This window comes from Melanerpes formicivorus, unplaced genomic scaffold (assembly GCF_026170545.1).
Source record: "Melanerpes formicivorus ecotype bairdi unplaced genomic scaffold, bMelFor1.0.p_v2 SCAF_187, whole genome shotgun sequence".
NCBI lineage: Eukaryota > Metazoa > Chordata > Aves > Piciformes > Picidae > Melanerpes > Melanerpes formicivorus.
Window position 1 is genome coordinate 271,313 of NW_027142539.1, and position 17,272 is coordinate 288,584.

Here is a 17,272-nt window from a genome sequence, read left to right on the forward strand (position 1 = left end):
AGGCCCAGCTGCCTTACTGCCTTTTAAGCCTCTCAGGGCAGGCACACATTACCACAGACTCTAGAAACGTTAAGTTAGTAGCCTGGAAAGTGATTTTTATTGTTTTTGAAAAAAAAAATTGGAATGTTTCACTAACAAAAACTTGGAAGTGATGTTTGACCAAAAGCACGTTACCAAAAAGAAAAGAAACCCAAAGCGGACAAGTTGACGGAGGATTTGGCTACAATGTGGCAGCAACTTCTTCTTTTGTTTGTTTGTTTGTTTTGTAATCACAAGAATTCAAGGTGTCCCTAAGTTAATAAAATTCACCACCATTGTCATCTGGCATTAAAAAAAATAGAGATATATGTCTATACATAGTGCCTTCAGTAGCGCCGGGTGAAGCGAGCTTCGGTGCCTCTGTTCGTCCGCTCCTGCCCCGCGAACACTCCCTGGATTCCGCTGCCCTGCATCATCTGGCTCTGGTTCCCCACTTGTGTGAAGCCTCCCCGCCTGAAAACAAAACCAAACCCATTAAAAGCTGCCCAGGGAAGTGAATCCTGCTATGCTTCTGAGAGGAAAATGTTTTGGCAGATGGAGCCCAAGACTCTTGCTGGAACGGAGACAGGCAAGGATTGGGGTCTTCGATCTAAACAGGAGAGCTTCCGTGGGCTTGCCAAGCCCAAGCTTCTTATCCTGACATCCCTCCTTGATTCATCACAGGGCCTGGCCCTGACTGACCAGGCCTGCTTCTATCACCACATAATTTAAAATAAGACACAGAAAAGGAAGGGAAAAGGAGAGAGAGAGGAGTGAAGGAGAAAAGGAGGGGAAAAGGAGAGAGAGAGAGGGGAAGTTGAAAAGGAGGGGGAAAGAGCAAGGAGAAAAGGGAGGAAAAGAGAAGAAAATGAGGGCAGGGGGAGAGAGAGAGGAGAAGGAAAAAAGAGAGCCCAACCCCCCTGCCAAAGCAGGTTCATCTAGGGCAGGTCACACAGGAGTGCATCCAGACAAGGAGACTCCACAACCTCTCCAGGCAGCCTGCTCCAGGGCTCCACCACCCTCATGAGAAAGAAGTTTCCCCTTCTTGCTGAGGTGGAACACAGGAGGTTCCTTGCACCTATCACACTTGTCACACTGCTTCCACTGTCACCCTTCAAAGGTTCACTGAGTGCTAACAGGTGAAGAACCCCCCAGGCCCCTGTTTGCTGTGCACTGACCGGGTCTGTGGGGGTATCCCCCTCCCTTCACTCATTCTTCTGTCAGAGCCATAACCACTCCAGCTGTCCCGTGAGTGACGTTCAGGCCCTCCGTGGCGCTCATCTGGGTAATGCTGGAAGGCAAATGGCCAAAATCAGTCCAGGCTCCCATCCCTTGGAGGTTTCCCCTCAATGCAGACCTGTGGTTACCACCCCAGCAAGTGGATAACTTAGTAACCATTAACACACTCCACCCATTAGCCTGTAAAACCAGATTGTGCTGGAACACCTGCTCAGTTTAAACCCAGTGGGGGGTTGAAGTTAAGAGCTGGAGGAGCACCCACAAAAATTCTTTCTGCTCTGGGGTTGTTTTGCTTGGCTTTTGAAATGAAGCAGCTGTCTGGGTGTAACCCACCTGCCCATCTCGATCTGGGATTCCTCTTGAACCGTCTCTTCTGGAACAAAAAGGAAAAGTTTCAGTTGAATCAACACAGAAATCATCATTCCAATGTCTGGAAGAAATAGTGCACACAAAAAATTAGCTTCATTAATTAGGCTGGAAATTTGAATGCTGATGTTTGGTTAGTGGCAAGGTATTCAAATGAGCTGTTGTTTCAGAGTATAGAAGAGATCAGATTAATGTTGATTACTATGGGTAAGGCATCCCTGAGGCACAGTTGATGCTCAATGGTAACAAGAGAGTACTATGTAAACCTGTTAATATCAGCAAGGAGCTGTAAGCAAAAGCAAAGTGGTATGGTTTATGCCAAAGATCCTCTGACAGCAAACCAGAAGCCTCAGCAGCACTACAGAAGAGTATTTCTGCCTTCTGTGCAACTAAAACCCTGTGTTAACTGCACTGCAAAAAGGAGAACAGGGCAACTCCTATAAACAAAATCTTAGGCTAATGAACAGGGATTCACACAACAGATTTCTCACACATCTCAAGAGAAGCTGTAGGATCTCATGTGGCATTATGGCAAACTGTATTAGGACTTGGCTTATAATCCTCATGCAGCTTCCTTCAGTTATGTCCACAAAGAAAGGACACAGGGGATCGCAGGCAGGTAGAAATACACAAGGATCAGTTTGTCCCGCTCTTCTCTTCTGGCACTGAGCAAGCCCTTAGCAAGCCACAGCAAAGCACCTCACTTCCAGAAAGGTTGTAAGAAGAAGAGACACCACCTTGCTGACCTGTCCAAACAATGGTCTTGGTATCGGCCACGATCCCTGTGGTCGAAGTCGTGGAAGCGATCCTGGCGGCCGAAGTCGGAGTGGTACCGATCGTCCATGGCCATCCGCTTGGCCTCGGGCCAGTAGGGGTCATCTCGCCTGCAAGGGAGGTCACCATCAGCACCCAATCTCACCACAACCATCCCTTCCTGTTCTCTTTGTGTCAAATCTCATTCAAGCCAATTAGCCAAACAATTATTTGTAAGTAAAAAACACTTTTGTCTGTGGTTGGAGGTGTCCCTGCTGACTGCAGCATGGGCTGCACAAGACGACCTTGGAGGGTCCCTTCCAACCCCATGAGCTCTGTGATTAAAGTGTTAAGAGCAACATGTAAATAGTCTTTCAGTGGTGAGGTCCTGTGACTGCTCCACCAACAGCACTCAGCTGACACAGAATGCTGCCTGTAACTGGATGTGGCCAGAGGCTTTGGGCTCTCCCTGTGCTCACTACCTGCAGTCAGGGTCGTAAGGCCTCCTCATGGCAGAGCGCCGCTCCTGCTCGTAGCGCAGCTGCTCCTGCTGCCGCCGCAGCTCTTCCCTCTCCCGCTGGATGCGCTCCTGCTCTCTCCTCCTCTCCTGCTCTATGTGCATTCGTTCTCTCTCCAGCCTCTCCCTCTCCAAGCGCTCCCTGTCCAGACGCTGCCTCTGAAATTCCAGCCGCTCCCGCTCCCGCTGCAGCCTCTGCCTTTCATCCCGCTCGTGGATGGCTTGGAGGCGCTGCTCTCGCTCCCGCCTCTCTCTCTCCCTGAGAAACAAAAAGTATTTTTAATGGAAAACAAAAGGGGAGGGTCAGGTTGGATAGCAGGAAAAGCTGCTTTCCTGCAGGAGTGGTCAGGGATAGGAACAGGCTGCCCAGGGAGGTGAGGGAGTCCCCATCCCTGGAGGTGTTCAAGAAATGTGTGGCTATGGCACCTGGGGACAGGGTTTGATGGCCGTGGTGGTGTTGGGTTGAATTTGATGATCTTAGAGAGGCCTTTCCCAAATGACACAATTGTGATTCTATGACCTTAAGTCTAAGCTTTATTTCTGCTTTGAGTAAAGTCTGGTTTGTTGGTGTTGGGCTTTTAAGTTTCCATGTTCTTTAGACCACCTGCTTCAAGGTGGATGATCCCTTCTCAATAAACCACACCTGCTTAGTTTAGGAGGAAAAAAACCCAACAAACCACAAAGTCCACACAGATGAAAGAAGCAAAGGTAAGCATTCAGCAGAAGTAACAGTATCTACTCCGAGTCACAGCCTGGGGGTCAAAGTCACAAGGTGGGGGTCAGCTTGGTACTCTAAGCAACTTAGTAACTCTTAAGTAATAGTATCTACTCTGAGGTACTCTAACAGTCTCTGCTCCAAGCCGTCTCTGAAAGAGCACAGCATATCCTCAGACAGAAGTCTGACAGGGAACCAAATATGAAAATTCAAGTCTGAGAATGAGAGACCTGAAAGACCTCCAAAAGTTATTATTCAACAAGAATCTCCCCCAAAAACACTGACTTAAAGAAGCTCAGAGGAGTAAAACCTGTGATCATTTGGCTTATGTCTGTTCTATCAATACGTTGGTATCAAACTGATCTGAGATACTGATGTTGGAGCAAGATGTTCAGAATAGAACAGAATTAACCTGAGAGATCATCAAGTCCAGCCTATCACCCAACACCATCTAATCAACTAAACCATGGCACCAAGTGCCTCATCCAGGCTCTTCTTAAACACCTCCAGTGATGGTGACTCCAACACCTCCCCAGGCAGCACATTCCAAGGGCCAATCTCTCTTGCTGTGAGGAACTTCTTCCTAACATCCAGCCTAAACCTCCACTGGTACAGCTTGAGACTGTGTCCTCTTGTTCTGGTGTTGGTTGCCTGGGAGAAGAGACCAACCCCCACCTGGCCACAACCTCCCTTCAGGTAGCTGTAGACATCAATAAGGTCTCCTCTGAGCCTCCTCTTCTCCAGGCTAAGCAACCCCAGCTCCCTCAGCCTCTCCTCATAGGGCTTGTGCTCCAAACCCTTCCCCAGCTTTGTTGCCCTTTTCTGGACACGTTCAAGCAACTCAACATCCTCAACAGCCAGCTCAGGGCACCCCAAGCAAGCACTGAGGTTTAGAGGGCCACAGGGAGGACTCACCGGCGCCTTTCCGTCTCCCTGATCTCCCGCTCCCGCTGCCGCTGGCGTTCCCGTTCCCGCTGCTCCTTGATCTTGTCGAAGGATAAAATATCCTGCTTCTCTTTGCTCTCTGATTTGCGGTCCTGGCTTTTTGTACTCTGAATTCAAGCAACACAGAACAGCAGCTGTGAACACAGGGCATTCTCTGGGAAAAATCCTAGGCCAACCTAGCGGGCAGCAAGTTATCCATGGGGCAGCAGTGAGGCAAAGAGGGCCAATGGCATCCTGGGGTGTATCACAAAGGTGTGACCAGGAGGTCTAGGGACCCCTCTGCTCTGCCCTGCTGAGACCACTCCTGGAATACCGTGTCCTGTATTGGACTCCCCAGTCCAAGAGAGACAGGGATCTGCTGGATAAAGTCCAACAGAGAGATGCAAGGATGATGGAGGGACTTGGACATCTCTACTATAAAGAAAGACTGAGAAACCTGGGGCTGTCTTGAGAAGGCTGAGTGGGGATCTTAGTCTGCCAAGAAGGGATCAGGCTCTTTTTGGTGATGCCCAGCAACAGACAAAGAACAACAGGTACAAGCTGGAACACAAGAAGTTCCACATCAACATGAGGAGAAACTGAGGGAGCTGGGCTTGTTCAGGCTGGAGAAAAGAAACTGAGCAGGGACCTCATTGCTCTCTACAACTCCCTGAAAGGAGGTTGCAGTGAGGTGGGAGTCAGTCTCATCTCCCTAGGATCATGTGATAGACAGAGGAAATGGCCTGAAATTGTGCCAGGGGAGGTTTAGGTTGGAGATTAGGAAGAATTTATTTGCTGCAAGAGTGGTCAGGGATTGGAAGAGGCTGCCCAGGGAGGTGGTGGAGTCCCTGTCCCTGGTGGTGGCATGGTTTAGCAGCCCTGGTGGCATTGGGTTGAAGGCTGAACTCCATGATCTTGGAGGACTTTTCCAACCAAAACAATCCTATGGTTCTATGAAAAGGACAACTCCTCCAAATATATAGGACAAGCCCCCCCAGCTATATGCATATAAAGCTATCTGACACCTATTTTAAACAAAGGCTGCTCAGAAGGTGGTCCTTACCCTCTCTTTGGATGTAGAAGTTTTCACACTTATCACTGGCTCTCCTTTAGACTTGTCCATCACCACTGTCCTTTCAGTTCCACGACTGGCTAGAAAACAAAATGCATCTAGGAATAAACAACATGCAAAGCTTTCACAGATTCTTGTGAGGTTTCAAACCACTGAGATGCTAAGCAGGGATTTCAATCTCAAGATTTTAAATAACCTCTGGAAGAAGACATTTATTATTCAAGCAGCTTGCCAAGATTTGGCCAAGTTGAGGATGGGGGCAGTGAACCTGACACAAAATTACAGTAGTGGTTTCTGGCAGGGATGAGAGTTAAAAGCAAGAAGTTTTTCTTCAGTCTAAGAAACACACCAGAAGAAACCCCTAAAAATGTACACAATGTCAGGTCTAAGCCAAGTTTCTGAAAGGATGGCTGACACCCTGCCAGGCTGAGATCTGGACAGGCTGCAGAGCTGGGTGGAAGTGAACCTTGAAAACATTTCTGAGAGACAGTTAGAGTTACCTGATTTGCTTGCCCTGGATCTATCAGAGGATCCAGACTTTTGTTCCTCTTTTCCTTTGCCTTCTTTTTCATCCTTTCCATCTTTTTCTGATTTCTTATCATCTTTTTTGTCCATCTTCTCCTCCTTCTTAACACCACCAGATCTATAAGTAAACTGAGCTTTAATAGAGACCCTAACAAAAAGTGCTACAAAACCACTGATCAAGCCAACCACCCAGAAAACAAAACACAACCAACCAACGACCCCAAACCCCCAAAATACTCAACACAAACCCCCTCCAAAGTTACTCTCAAGTTGATTATCTCCTGGTATCACTGAGAAGTTTTGATACCAAGCCCTGCAGAATTCTGTATGCTGAACACAGAGGACCCATTAAGCACTGCCTGCTGCAGAACATCCATTTCAATCTTTCAAGTCCTATTGCTAACTCAGGTGCAGTACAAAGCAGCAAATGGAAACTTATTGCTAACTCAGGTGCAGTACAAATGGAGACTTATTAGTTAGGGTTCACTTTGGTCATAGAAACATAGAATTGTCATGGTTGGAAGAGAGCTAAAGGATCATCTAGTTCCAACCCCACTGCCATGGGCAGGGACACCTCACACTACAGCAGGTTGCTCAGAGCCACATCCAGCCTGGGATGGGGCTTCTACCACCTCCCTGGGCAACCTGCAACCTGTGATGTGGCTGCACTTTAAATGAGTAGCCTTTAAACACAGAAAAGCACCTAAAAACCACCTTACTTCTCAGATTTGGACTCTGCAGAATGGTGCCTGTCTTTTTCCTTCCTTGTTTCACTTTCCTTTTTGTCTGAAGGCTTTTTCCCAGATGGTTCATTTTTCGCCTAGAATTTTAGCAAAAAGCAAAGATTTCATTTTTTTTTTATAGTAAGGAAGAGACATTCAACTTGCATGTTTGTTTTTAATTTTCATGACACTCACCTTTTCCACAGAAATCATTTTGCCATGCAGCTCTGTTCTGTGGAGATGGTTAATACACTTGGTGGCTTCTTCCGAGGTCGACATCGTAACGAAGCCGTAACAGCGAGCACCGGGGCTGCGAGCGTTTGTCACTACTTTTGCACCAACCACCTTTGGGGACAAACCAAACCCACAAAACAACTTGTTGTGTGGCTTTCCTAAAGGCAAGTCCTGCCTCACCACTCTGGTGGCCTTCTGCAATATGTGACTCCATCAGTGCACAAAGGATGTCATCGGTCTGGGCAGGGTCAAATGAAGGGCGGCCAGCAGATGGAGAGGAGATTCTGTCCCTCTACTCCTGCTCTGCTTTGGTGGGACCTCACCTGGAGTATTGGGTCCAGCTCTAGGGCCATCAAGACAGGAAGGACATAGACCCATTGGAGAGGGTCCAGAGGATGGCCATAGAAGCAGAGGGCTGAAGCATCTCTCTTATGAACGCAGGCTGAGAGAGTTGGGGTTATTCAGCCTGGAGAAGAGAGACCTTTGAGCAGCCTTCCAGTATGTGAAGGAGGTAGGGGAGGGACTGTTTCCAAGAGCTTGTAGCCATAAGAGGAGGGGCAATGGCTTTATACTAGAGCAGAGTAGATTTAGGTTGGACATTAGAAGAAGTTCTTTATTACTACAAGGGTGGTGGAACACTGTAACAGGTTGCCCAGAGAGAGGTGCTGGAGGCCTCATGTCTGGAGACATTCAAGGTCAGGCTTGATGAGGCACTGAGCAACCTGATCTAGCTGGGGATGTCCCTGCTGACTGCAGGGGGTTGGACTAGATGACCTTTAGAGGTCCCTTCCAACCCAGTGCATTCCATAACTGGACACTCAAGAGGTATAATAAGACACATCAGATGACAACCCACCGCTCTCCTGCTGAGAGCTGCCTCATTTTTGCAGCTATCTACACAGAGATTCTCCCCTCCCCTTTCAAACAACCTTCTCAATGAAATCTGCTACTTCAGATACAGCTTCAAATGAACACCAGGAAGCAAAGTGCTCAGCCTGCCCAGTTCTTCATCAGGAAAAGTGCTAAACTGAAGGTCACCCTTGATAAAATGGTTTGTTAACGTTCCACAACCACCACCTACCTTTCCATACTTGCTGAAAAGGTTCTTCAAGTCTGTAGCTCTAGTAGAGGATGAAAGTCCACTAACCCACAGATTTCTGCCAGAAGCACTACCCACACGGCCTAAGGTACAAAAAGAATCCAAGCATCAGAGACCATGTAGCACAGGAATGGCAGGTGGAAAAGAAATTGCCCCAACCTCATCTTTTCCCCCCTCCACAAATTTAATTCTGCCTTTTCCAGTGGATGTTAAAAGCAGACATTGCACCTGCAAAAATGAACTTTGAAACTCCTGTTGTTTGATGTGCATTTGAAGAGCCTTAATGAATTTTCATCTGCAGATCTTCCTACACTTCAATCACTCTTTAAAATCAGAAAAAGTATTAAATGTTCATTCTAAAGATCTTGAGTTCAAGAAAAAAGCTGAGTCAGTAAGGTTACAGAAGCTATATGAGCTGAAATTCCAGGATACACAACAGCACTGAGGGTACCCTGAATTAAGTCCTCATCAGAACTGCCACACAGCACAAACCTATAGACTTAAGCACCTGTTGTGATTTTAGAAGGGTTTGCAAGTCTAGGATGAGGGGCAATGATTTCAAACTGGAACATGGTAGGTTTAGGTTGGACATAAGGAGGAAGTTCTTTGCTACAAGGGTGGTGAACTAAGTTTGCCCAGAGACGTGGTTGAGGCCCCATACCCAGACATTCAAGGTCAAACTTGATGGGGCCCTGAGAAACCTGATCCAGTTGGAAGCGTCCCTGCTCACTGCTAGGGGATTGGACAAGATGACCTTTGAGGGTGCCTTCCAACACAATGCAATCTGACACTCTGTGATTTCTCTCAGGTAAATCCCAGTCTTCTCAGTAACTATCAGCATTCACAAAGCCAGCAGGAGTCCAGTAGAACTCTTGCAGTGAAGATAGATACATGCTTAGGGAATTAACGAGGCACTTTATTGATAAGCACTGCAAGAAAGACAAGTCAAAGAGAACAGAGCATTACTGAACATCTCTCTTAAGAACAGAATGAGAGACCTGGGGCTGTTCAATCTTGAGAAGGCTGAGAGGGGATCTTATCAATACCTGAGGTGTGGGCATTAAAATAAAGGTGCTAGGCTCTTCTCAGAGGAGTCCATATATAGGACAAGGAGCAATGGACACAAACTAGAAACCAGGAAGTTCCACCACCTCAACATGAGGAGAAAATTCTTTTACTGTGAAGGTGCTGGAGCCCAGGAGCAGGAAGCCCAGAGAGGTTGTGGAGTCTCTTTGTTTGAAGACTTCCAAGCCCCATCTGGATGCGTTCCTGTGTGACCTGCCCTGGGTGATCCTGCTTTGGCAGGGGGGTTGCACTCAATCTCTGGAGGCTCCTTTCCAACCCTTAACATTCTGTGATTCCTCTATTTACTCCTTTGAAGGAGTAGTTACTAAAACTGACTCAGGTAAAGGTTAGATTTGACTCCAAAACACTTCAATAAATCATTGGTACATCCACAAAACAGTCTCAAAACCCCTAAAACCCCCAAACCAAACAACCCAAAGCAATCAGGAAGGCTTATTTTCTTCACACAGGAACATACCTTTCTCATCCTTTGAGAGTATCTTTGCATCTCTGTCCTCCTCACCAGGGCTAGAGACAAAACAACACATTATTCACCCAATCATCCCCAAAAGAAGAAAACTCTAAACTGTGCATTTAAATCGAATACCTACCAGCAAATTAGTTGTGAAATGAACACAATCTTGGCAAATTTTATAGAAGAGTAACAAGGACATACAGGATTTGGATCATTAAACATACAATTCTGGTTTGCAGATGAGCAGAAATAAAGAGTAATTTAAGGAGGAAAAAAAAAAACCAACCTTTGAAGGTTGAGGAAGGAAAGGAAAAAAAAAAAAATCAAACCCTTTGTGTTTTTAAAAACCAAAAAAAAAAATATATATATATAAAAAAAATAGTATCTGCACATGGAGAATTAAAACAGGCTCTTTAGGAATAGGCTACAATTTCATCAGTCTCGGTGGCCAATTGAAGGAAACACCTTATTTGCATCACTTAAGGACCAATGAAAAACAGATAGCATCTGGGCGATAACGGAGAAAAAACAAACCTCTTTTTCTGATCACCGCCCTCACTGGCTGAGGACTCTTTAGTAGCAGGGGATTCCTCAGAATTAGCTTTGTCTTCTGGTCTCTTGCCATCTTCTTTGCTAGCTTTGCCTTCGGGACCTGCGCCTTTGGCCGCTGTTTCCCCACTAGAGGCTTCCGGGCCTTGGGAGCGTTTGCTACTCTGATCGCTTAGGGTCTCTACCACTAAAGAGTCAGAGTCCAGCTTCTCTTCCTCTATTGTCTGTTCACTTGTCTCCCCTTTTGCTACAACTAAACGCTTTGCTTCCTTCCTTGCCATAGCTTGTGCCGATTTGCTGTCCATATCTAAAGCATCTTCCTCCACCTGAGCGGCAGCAAGAGCGTCCTCTTCCTCCGCTAGCCTCTTGCCTGGCACCACGTTACTGGCTTCCTGGGCGTGTGGCCGCTCCGCCTCGGAAGGCTCTTCGTTAAGTACTTCAGATTTACAAGTTTCCCCCAAAATGTCGAGTATTTTCTCATTTTCTACGGATTTAACAGGAATAGAATGGCACAAGATTTAATCACCAGGGAAATACAGCAATCACAAATGTGGAACTGGCATGGCTGCCACACTAACACCAAGAGAACTGCTAAGCTACACAGAGATTGGAAAACCCTAGGTGTACACAGCATTACAAGTGCTACGCTAACTGCCGCCTCACAAGCTACCACACCAGCCCTACCATGTTAACAGGGAAGAAAAATGCCCCCACAGACTTAACAGAAAAAAAACCTTCTGGCTCATCCTTCATATTCTTCAGGAAATCGTTCAGCTCTGTTTCTTCTCTAGTTAGCTTCCAGAGTCCGAGATGCTTAACTGAGTGTATCAAGGCACTGAGGGTTCAATTTCATATTTCTCTGAGTTTCTTTTAGCAGACAGTCCCAACATGAGAAGCAGGCATCTTCTGACGGTGCATGAGTGTGTTTGCAGTCCAGAAATTGCAAAGTATCTGTTGAAAGTTCCTGTGGTGATGATAATGAATTCCTTCTTCCGAAGTCCAGTCACTCTTTCACTTCCTGGTCCCTACCAAAGTCTCCCATTACCTATGCTCCTGTATTTTCTAGTCACACAACTACAGTATAGTGTGATATCACAAGATCTGTTTCCAGAACCTTTGTATCTTTAAGGCTCAGCCCTTAACTCCACTGTAGGCAACAGTTCCATGGAACTATTTCATCACATTCAATAGGTGTTTGAGCAGTTAAAAGCACAGATCTGGTGATATGACTGGGTTTCCAATCTCTATGACCCTGCATGACCTGGATTGTCCACCATAATAATGTACACTACAGTAATGCATTTGAAGAAAGAAAACCAAACCAAAACAAAAACCAAGCCAGGGACACACAAAGAAAAAAATAAATTAAATGAAGAATGAAACTCTTTCAATGGCCAGGATGGTTTTTGGGTTGCCTCTGGGGTTTGTTGGGGGGGTTTTGTTGATTCTTGATACATATTCTTTTTTTTCCACATGAAATCAAACAGACAAAAAGGAAGCCAATAAAATAAAAGGAAAAGAAGAAAGCAAAACAAAACCAAAAAACCAGTACCTGGCTCCAAAGGTAACTCTTCAAGCTCCTGCAGTTAAAATGATACAAAAGAAAGAAGAGAAGTATCACTGTATCTTAAGAAGCCATGGTGAGTTGGTTTATACAACAGGTAAGATGATCTTCAGAGGTCACAGAATGGCTCAGGTTGGAAGGAATCTCAGAGATGATCTACTCAAACACCCCCAGCCATGAGCAGGGACACCTCTCAACTAGACTTGGCAGCTCAAGGACTCATCCAACCTGGCCTTGAACACATACAGGGAGGAGGCATGCAGAGGTTCCAGAGTCTCACCACCCGTGTACTGAAGAACAACTTCTTAAGATCCAGTCTAAGCCTACTCTCCCTTAGCTTAAAACCATTCCCCCTCGTCCTATTGCTTGACACCCTTACGAAAAGTCCCTCTGCATCCTTCCTGTAGAAGCCCTTCAGGTACTGGAAGGCAGCTCTAAGGTCCCCCTGGACCTTCTCTAGGTTGAACAATCCCAGCTCCCTCAGCCTATCCTCACAGCAGAGGTGTTCCATAGCAGAGGTCCTTTCCACGTCCTACCATTCTGTGAGATACACATCATATAGACATGACCTAATAGAGATCTTTGCCCCTATGATGAAATTAGAAAGCTATCAGGTCTTGTACTTTGCAGAGTAAGAGCACACCCACTGTGCACTCCTTGAACACAGACTGCTGCAGCACACAGTTTATAAGGCAAATAATGTGATTTTTTTGACTTTTAAAGAAAAATTGGTTACCACTTACCTTTATTGCAGCTAAATCAGATGAAGCAGCATCTAAACTGTTTCCAACATCTTCAATCTCTACCTAGAAAAAGTAAACAGAAGACATTTCATCTACAAACGAAAGGTATTGTGAATGGAACCTGAATGAGAAACCAAAGACTTCATTTTCACTAACAACTGACATTAAACAAATACCTCTAGCAACCAAACCAGCCAATAAGGGTAAAACTGACCAATGACCTCTTCAGGATCCCCACCAAGAAAGCTTCCCCACTGCCCCTCAAAATAATCTTTTAAGGATGAAGATTCCAAGAGCAAACTTTCTCTTACTTACAAAAGCAAGAAGAGAGTCAAAATGTCCAGGGGACATGCTAACTATTTTCTTTGCTGATAAAAGATGACCACAGCTGCCCTGGTTTCCAGCAGTTCAGACACTGAAAAAACCTTCTGGGCATTTGTGTTTGACTTGTGTGAGGCAGGGATATGCTTGGGGACAGGAGCTTTCTGCAGCTTTCAGATTTGAGGTGGAGGGGAACCACCCAACTTCAGGATCTTGTAATACACACTGATGACAATGTGCACACACCAACAAAGAGCTATACTTGCCTATTAGATGAGGCAGAAATAACTTTCTTCCAATGCTTTGTTGTGCATTTCAGGTGGTAACACTTGACTTTGGGGGTTAAAAAACAAAAAAGAAGCTATCTTCTAGCCCACATGGCCCATGACACATAAGCAGTGCAACAACCAGATGAGTACAAAAAGCCAGCATAAAGATATGTTCAATAACTGAGTAACTTCAAGGCCCTAAGTTAACAGAAAAACAATCCAGAATCTATTTCTCAGAATGTTGCTGTTCAGCTGAAATGGAAGTGATGCATTGTAATGAGTAATGAATACAGCATTTGTATGCCTCATATGTCTTCCTAAATACAGGGAAGATATGAAAATGGGAATGTAAACACAAGGTGAAGCAAAAAGTTCAAAGCATGATTAAATGGAATGCCTCTGGGTTACTCTAAGTACATACAGCATGTGTGCACAAACAACATTTTAAGCACTATAAAATCAAGAATAGTACTCCCACAAATATGGGGAAGTAAAAACAATGACCATGAGAACCAGTAGAGCCCCACATTGTTTCAAATACCCTTTAGCTACTGTTCCAATATTGAGAGAAATAGAAGGGAAAAAAGAACCTGATTCCACATACATCAGAGATGCATACCATCACTATTGGTATTTCTGTTGATTCTTCTTTAATTTCTGAGAACTGTGGGGATGCCTCCAAGTTACCTACAGCATATTCTGCAGGCTGATCTGGGTGTTCTTTCACTTCTGCATCAGCATTTTCTTTACTATCAGACAGTGAGTCAAGAATATTATCAGCACTGTAGTCCTCTCCGCAATCTACCGCATTGCCATTATCTATTTCAGCTTCATCTAACACACTAATATCCATCATGTCAATATCCTGCAAGTTATCCAAACTTGCTTCAATATCCTCCTGTAAAAAGAAAATACACATAACAGTCATTTTTTGACCTGAAAGCAACGTTATCACTACTTTGCTTCAAACACAGCCTCACGCACCTGTCCGTCTCCCGAATCCTCTTCCAGGCCATTATCTTCTACTCCCTCTTCATCTGCTCTACGTCCTAACAACATTATGATTGTTAGAATGAAAAGGTAGTAATATACAGCCTTCAAGTTTGTTTTGGTGGGGTTTTTTTTTCCCATCAGGGTTGGTATTCCATTCAGTTATCTGCGTTTTCCTTGTTTTATACAACTGAGTGTTCATACATCAGCCCAGCTCAGCGAGTGACACACATGCCACAGTCTGCGATCAAGCAGCGCTTCCCCCCCAGAACATTTGCCTCAGCTGAGACTGCAAGAATTTATCATCTCAACCTTTCATTTCTTTACAGACATTTACCAGAAGGAAAAAAGCAAAAGAAAGGAAAAGCAACCAGCCAAACAACAAAAAGCCCAAACACTCTAGGTGTGAGCACCACCGCAGTGCTCAAGTTACCAAAGCATCAGAAGTGACAGGACAGACAACAGGACACCAGTTTCAGTACTCCTCAAGCTCAGAGCTTAGTTGGTTTATCTTTCATGAGCATTATTTCCCTCAAAAACTACAGGCACACCACAATAAAAAGGAGAAAGGGATTTCAGAGCCAAGAGGAAGATCTCATCTACTTTTATCCTAACACTAGAAGTGCTGTAACATACGTGTGAGGTATTTTTCTGAGACTCAAAAACGAACACAATGACCAAAGCTCTCTGCTTTTACCCCCACAGCTGTGCCAGGCTCTCTTTCCAGTTAAAAATTCCACAATTCAGTTTGCAAGCAAATGTAATATCACTCCAAACTGCATGCAGTGACAAAAAGCCCACCCCAAACCACCGAGTCAAACAAGGTAGGTGGTAAAACATTTGAGTTTCAGCTCACTGATTCACATTTTGGGTAAATTTCAATGAGTAATTAAAATCCTTCATTGTTCTTTCCAGCTCTAATAGAAAAGCTTCAATATTATTTGATTAGAGAATCTAATGTGCTAATTAATGTTAAAAAAATAGCAAGATTAGAGAATAATTATCTAAGATTGTGCTTCACCATGAGAAAAAACAGGCAGAGAGAAAGCCTGAAAAACACATCCCATTTCAGATGTTCATTAAAAACTGATCTTCTAGGGGGGGAATAGGAGACTGCTCAGCTATGAAACATAAGCACAGCACCATAGCAGCAAAGGCAGAGCAACTTGAAAACCTGATTACCTATTTTAACAACATTGGCACTGCTTCAGCATTAAAAATTTCAGGGGACTCTGAGAACAAAACCAGTAAATCCTTCTGCCTGATTAAATTACATGAGGTTCTGTGAATAAACAACAAGTTTTATACCATTACCACAGCATCTCTAGAAACCTGAGTGCAAATGCGGGGAGGGAGCACCTGTAAGACACAGCATTAATGCTCAGACCCAAGGAACAGGAGACTCAACTGTGCTTAATTTCTCCCAGAGAAACAGCATAACCCAAACCTGGCTCAAGCAAGTAACATTAGGTATAGCTTTAGGAGTGCAAAACAGTCAGCAGCAGTGCCAAAACTAAATCAAGCACTTTGCCAAAAGGAAAAGCAGAGTTCAAGTGGGGAAACAAAAACATTAGCAAGGTTCCATTTCATGAGTAAAAGTTGCTAGAAAAACTCAAGGGGAGCGTGGGGATGGAGATGCTCTCTAATCGCCCTGTACCTTTGCTGCTTCTTTTTGGAGTTTTCTTCATATTTTCTGAAGCCACTGGAATTTCATCAGGATTTCCCCCTTCCTCTTCAATAGCCTATTAAGGGAAAAGATAGAGATAGATCTCAAGACAGATACAAAAATTCCCTCTGCGTTTCTGTTGAGTTTCAGCCCTGGACACCAGAGGCAGAAGACATGATTCTACCACTTTGAATTAGATAGCAACAATTTGGAGTACCAAATCATAGCAACAGGCACACAGAAAACAGTAACCTGTTGGTGTAAAGTAATCAGCAGCATAACCTAGATCAAACAACTAAGTCTGCAACAGTGCAGAGACCCAATGCTGCCTGACAGTGCAAGAACCTCGTCTGCAGGCAACAGCAAGCACCACTTCAGAGAGGGCTGCCTGCTTGCTACCAACATACCAAACATTGTTGTGGGGATACAGCGTACAGGCTGTCAGCCCGGGGAGGAAAGAAAAGAAAAGCAGTACGCAGCAAAAAGCCTTAGAGGACAGTGCACAGCACTGTAAATCCAGGAGCTGAATGCACGGTGGATAGCCCAGTGATGCATGACGTTTGAAACGTTCAGGCCGAGCTGCAGGGCAGACTGGCGACGCTGTGCCCAGCTCGGACATCAGAAGGGGGCTCGCTGCGGACAGGGACAACGCCGGACTGGCACTAACACAGCCCCTCCGCCACTCCGTGAGCCCGGCTGCCTCAGGGCTGAGCCTGGCACGGACGAGCCCGGCACCGCGCTCAGCACGCACGGAACGCTCGCACAGAGCCTGGGAGGCTTCGTGAAGCCACTCCCCGAAGCCGGCGGAGGCCCGCGGCTCCCCGGGGCACCGTTCCCTCCGCTCTGACGGCCGTTTGGCGCCATTTTCCTCAGCGCTGTCCGGGGGGGGCTTGGGCCACGCAGGTGCCGGCTACGCCTCCCCTCAGACAGCCCCGGCGCTTCGCCGCTCACCCTCCTGAGCCGCTCCATGAGGACGCTCTTGTTGCCGCCGCTGTCTAAATTGCGGCGCTTGAGCTCAGCCCGCAGATCTATCACGCGTAGCTCGCTCAGCCGCCGCCGGTTTTCAGGCTCCGAACTGGAAACTCCAGAGCCGCCCAAGGACGGAGATTCCCCCTGCCCTGCAGCCGAGTGACTCTCCGCCATAGGGCCGTTGTTTCGACTCGCACACACGGAGCAAGGCAGGAGAAAAACAACAGCAAAAAGCCGCAATTGCAGCACAAAATGGTGGCACAACCGAGACGCACTAAGGAGAACGGGAGGGGGGAGTGAAGGGGGGGGATGACACGCCGCATGCGCGTTGACCAGAAGACCTCAGGGATGTTGAGCGCATGCGCTATAAGAATTGACCAATCCCCGCTCTCGCTGCGGGCGCGCATTCGCACCGCGGGACCAGAGCAACCGCAGTCTGCTTCAGCCCTGGGACGCACGCGCGAGAGTCCTGCAGGA

At 46.1% G+C, this 17,272-nt stretch overlaps 1 protein-coding gene across 4 annotated transcripts; it reads right to left on the reverse strand.

Moving 5' to 3' along the window:
- Positions 1 to 74: 74 nt before the first annotated feature.
- Positions 75 to 17,096, reverse strand: LOC137457680 (scaffold attachment factor B1-like). 4 transcript variants are annotated; one of them, XM_068169508.1, is made up of 19 exons: positions 16,778 to 17,096; positions 15,818 to 15,902; positions 14,155 to 14,219; positions 13,790 to 14,068; positions 12,581 to 12,643; positions 11,826 to 11,853; positions 10,259 to 10,757; positions 9,728 to 9,777; positions 8,167 to 8,267; positions 7,047 to 7,196; positions 6,849 to 6,949; positions 6,105 to 6,247; positions 5,596 to 5,684; positions 4,524 to 4,660; positions 2,859 to 3,152; positions 2,361 to 2,507; positions 1,591 to 1,687; positions 1,197 to 1,309; positions 75 to 492 (listed from the first exon to the last, which is right to left on the reverse strand). In XM_068169508.1, exons 1-19 carry the CDS (start codon positions 16,967 to 16,969, stop codon positions 366 to 368), a joined length of 2,760 nt encoding a protein of 919 aa, XP_068025609.1. In that variant the 5' UTR covers positions 16,970 to 17,096; the 3' UTR covers positions 75 to 365. The 4 variants fall into 4 exon arrangements, with proteins under 4 accessions (XP_068025609.1, XP_068025610.1, XP_068025608.1 ...); XM_068169509.1 differs by having other exon boundaries at positions 1,591 to 1,630; positions 2,370 to 2,507; positions 16,778 to 17,095; XM_068169507.1 differs by having other exon boundaries at positions 12,581 to 12,639; positions 13,858 to 14,068; positions 16,778 to 17,052.
- Positions 17,097 to 17,272: the final 176 nt, after the last annotated feature.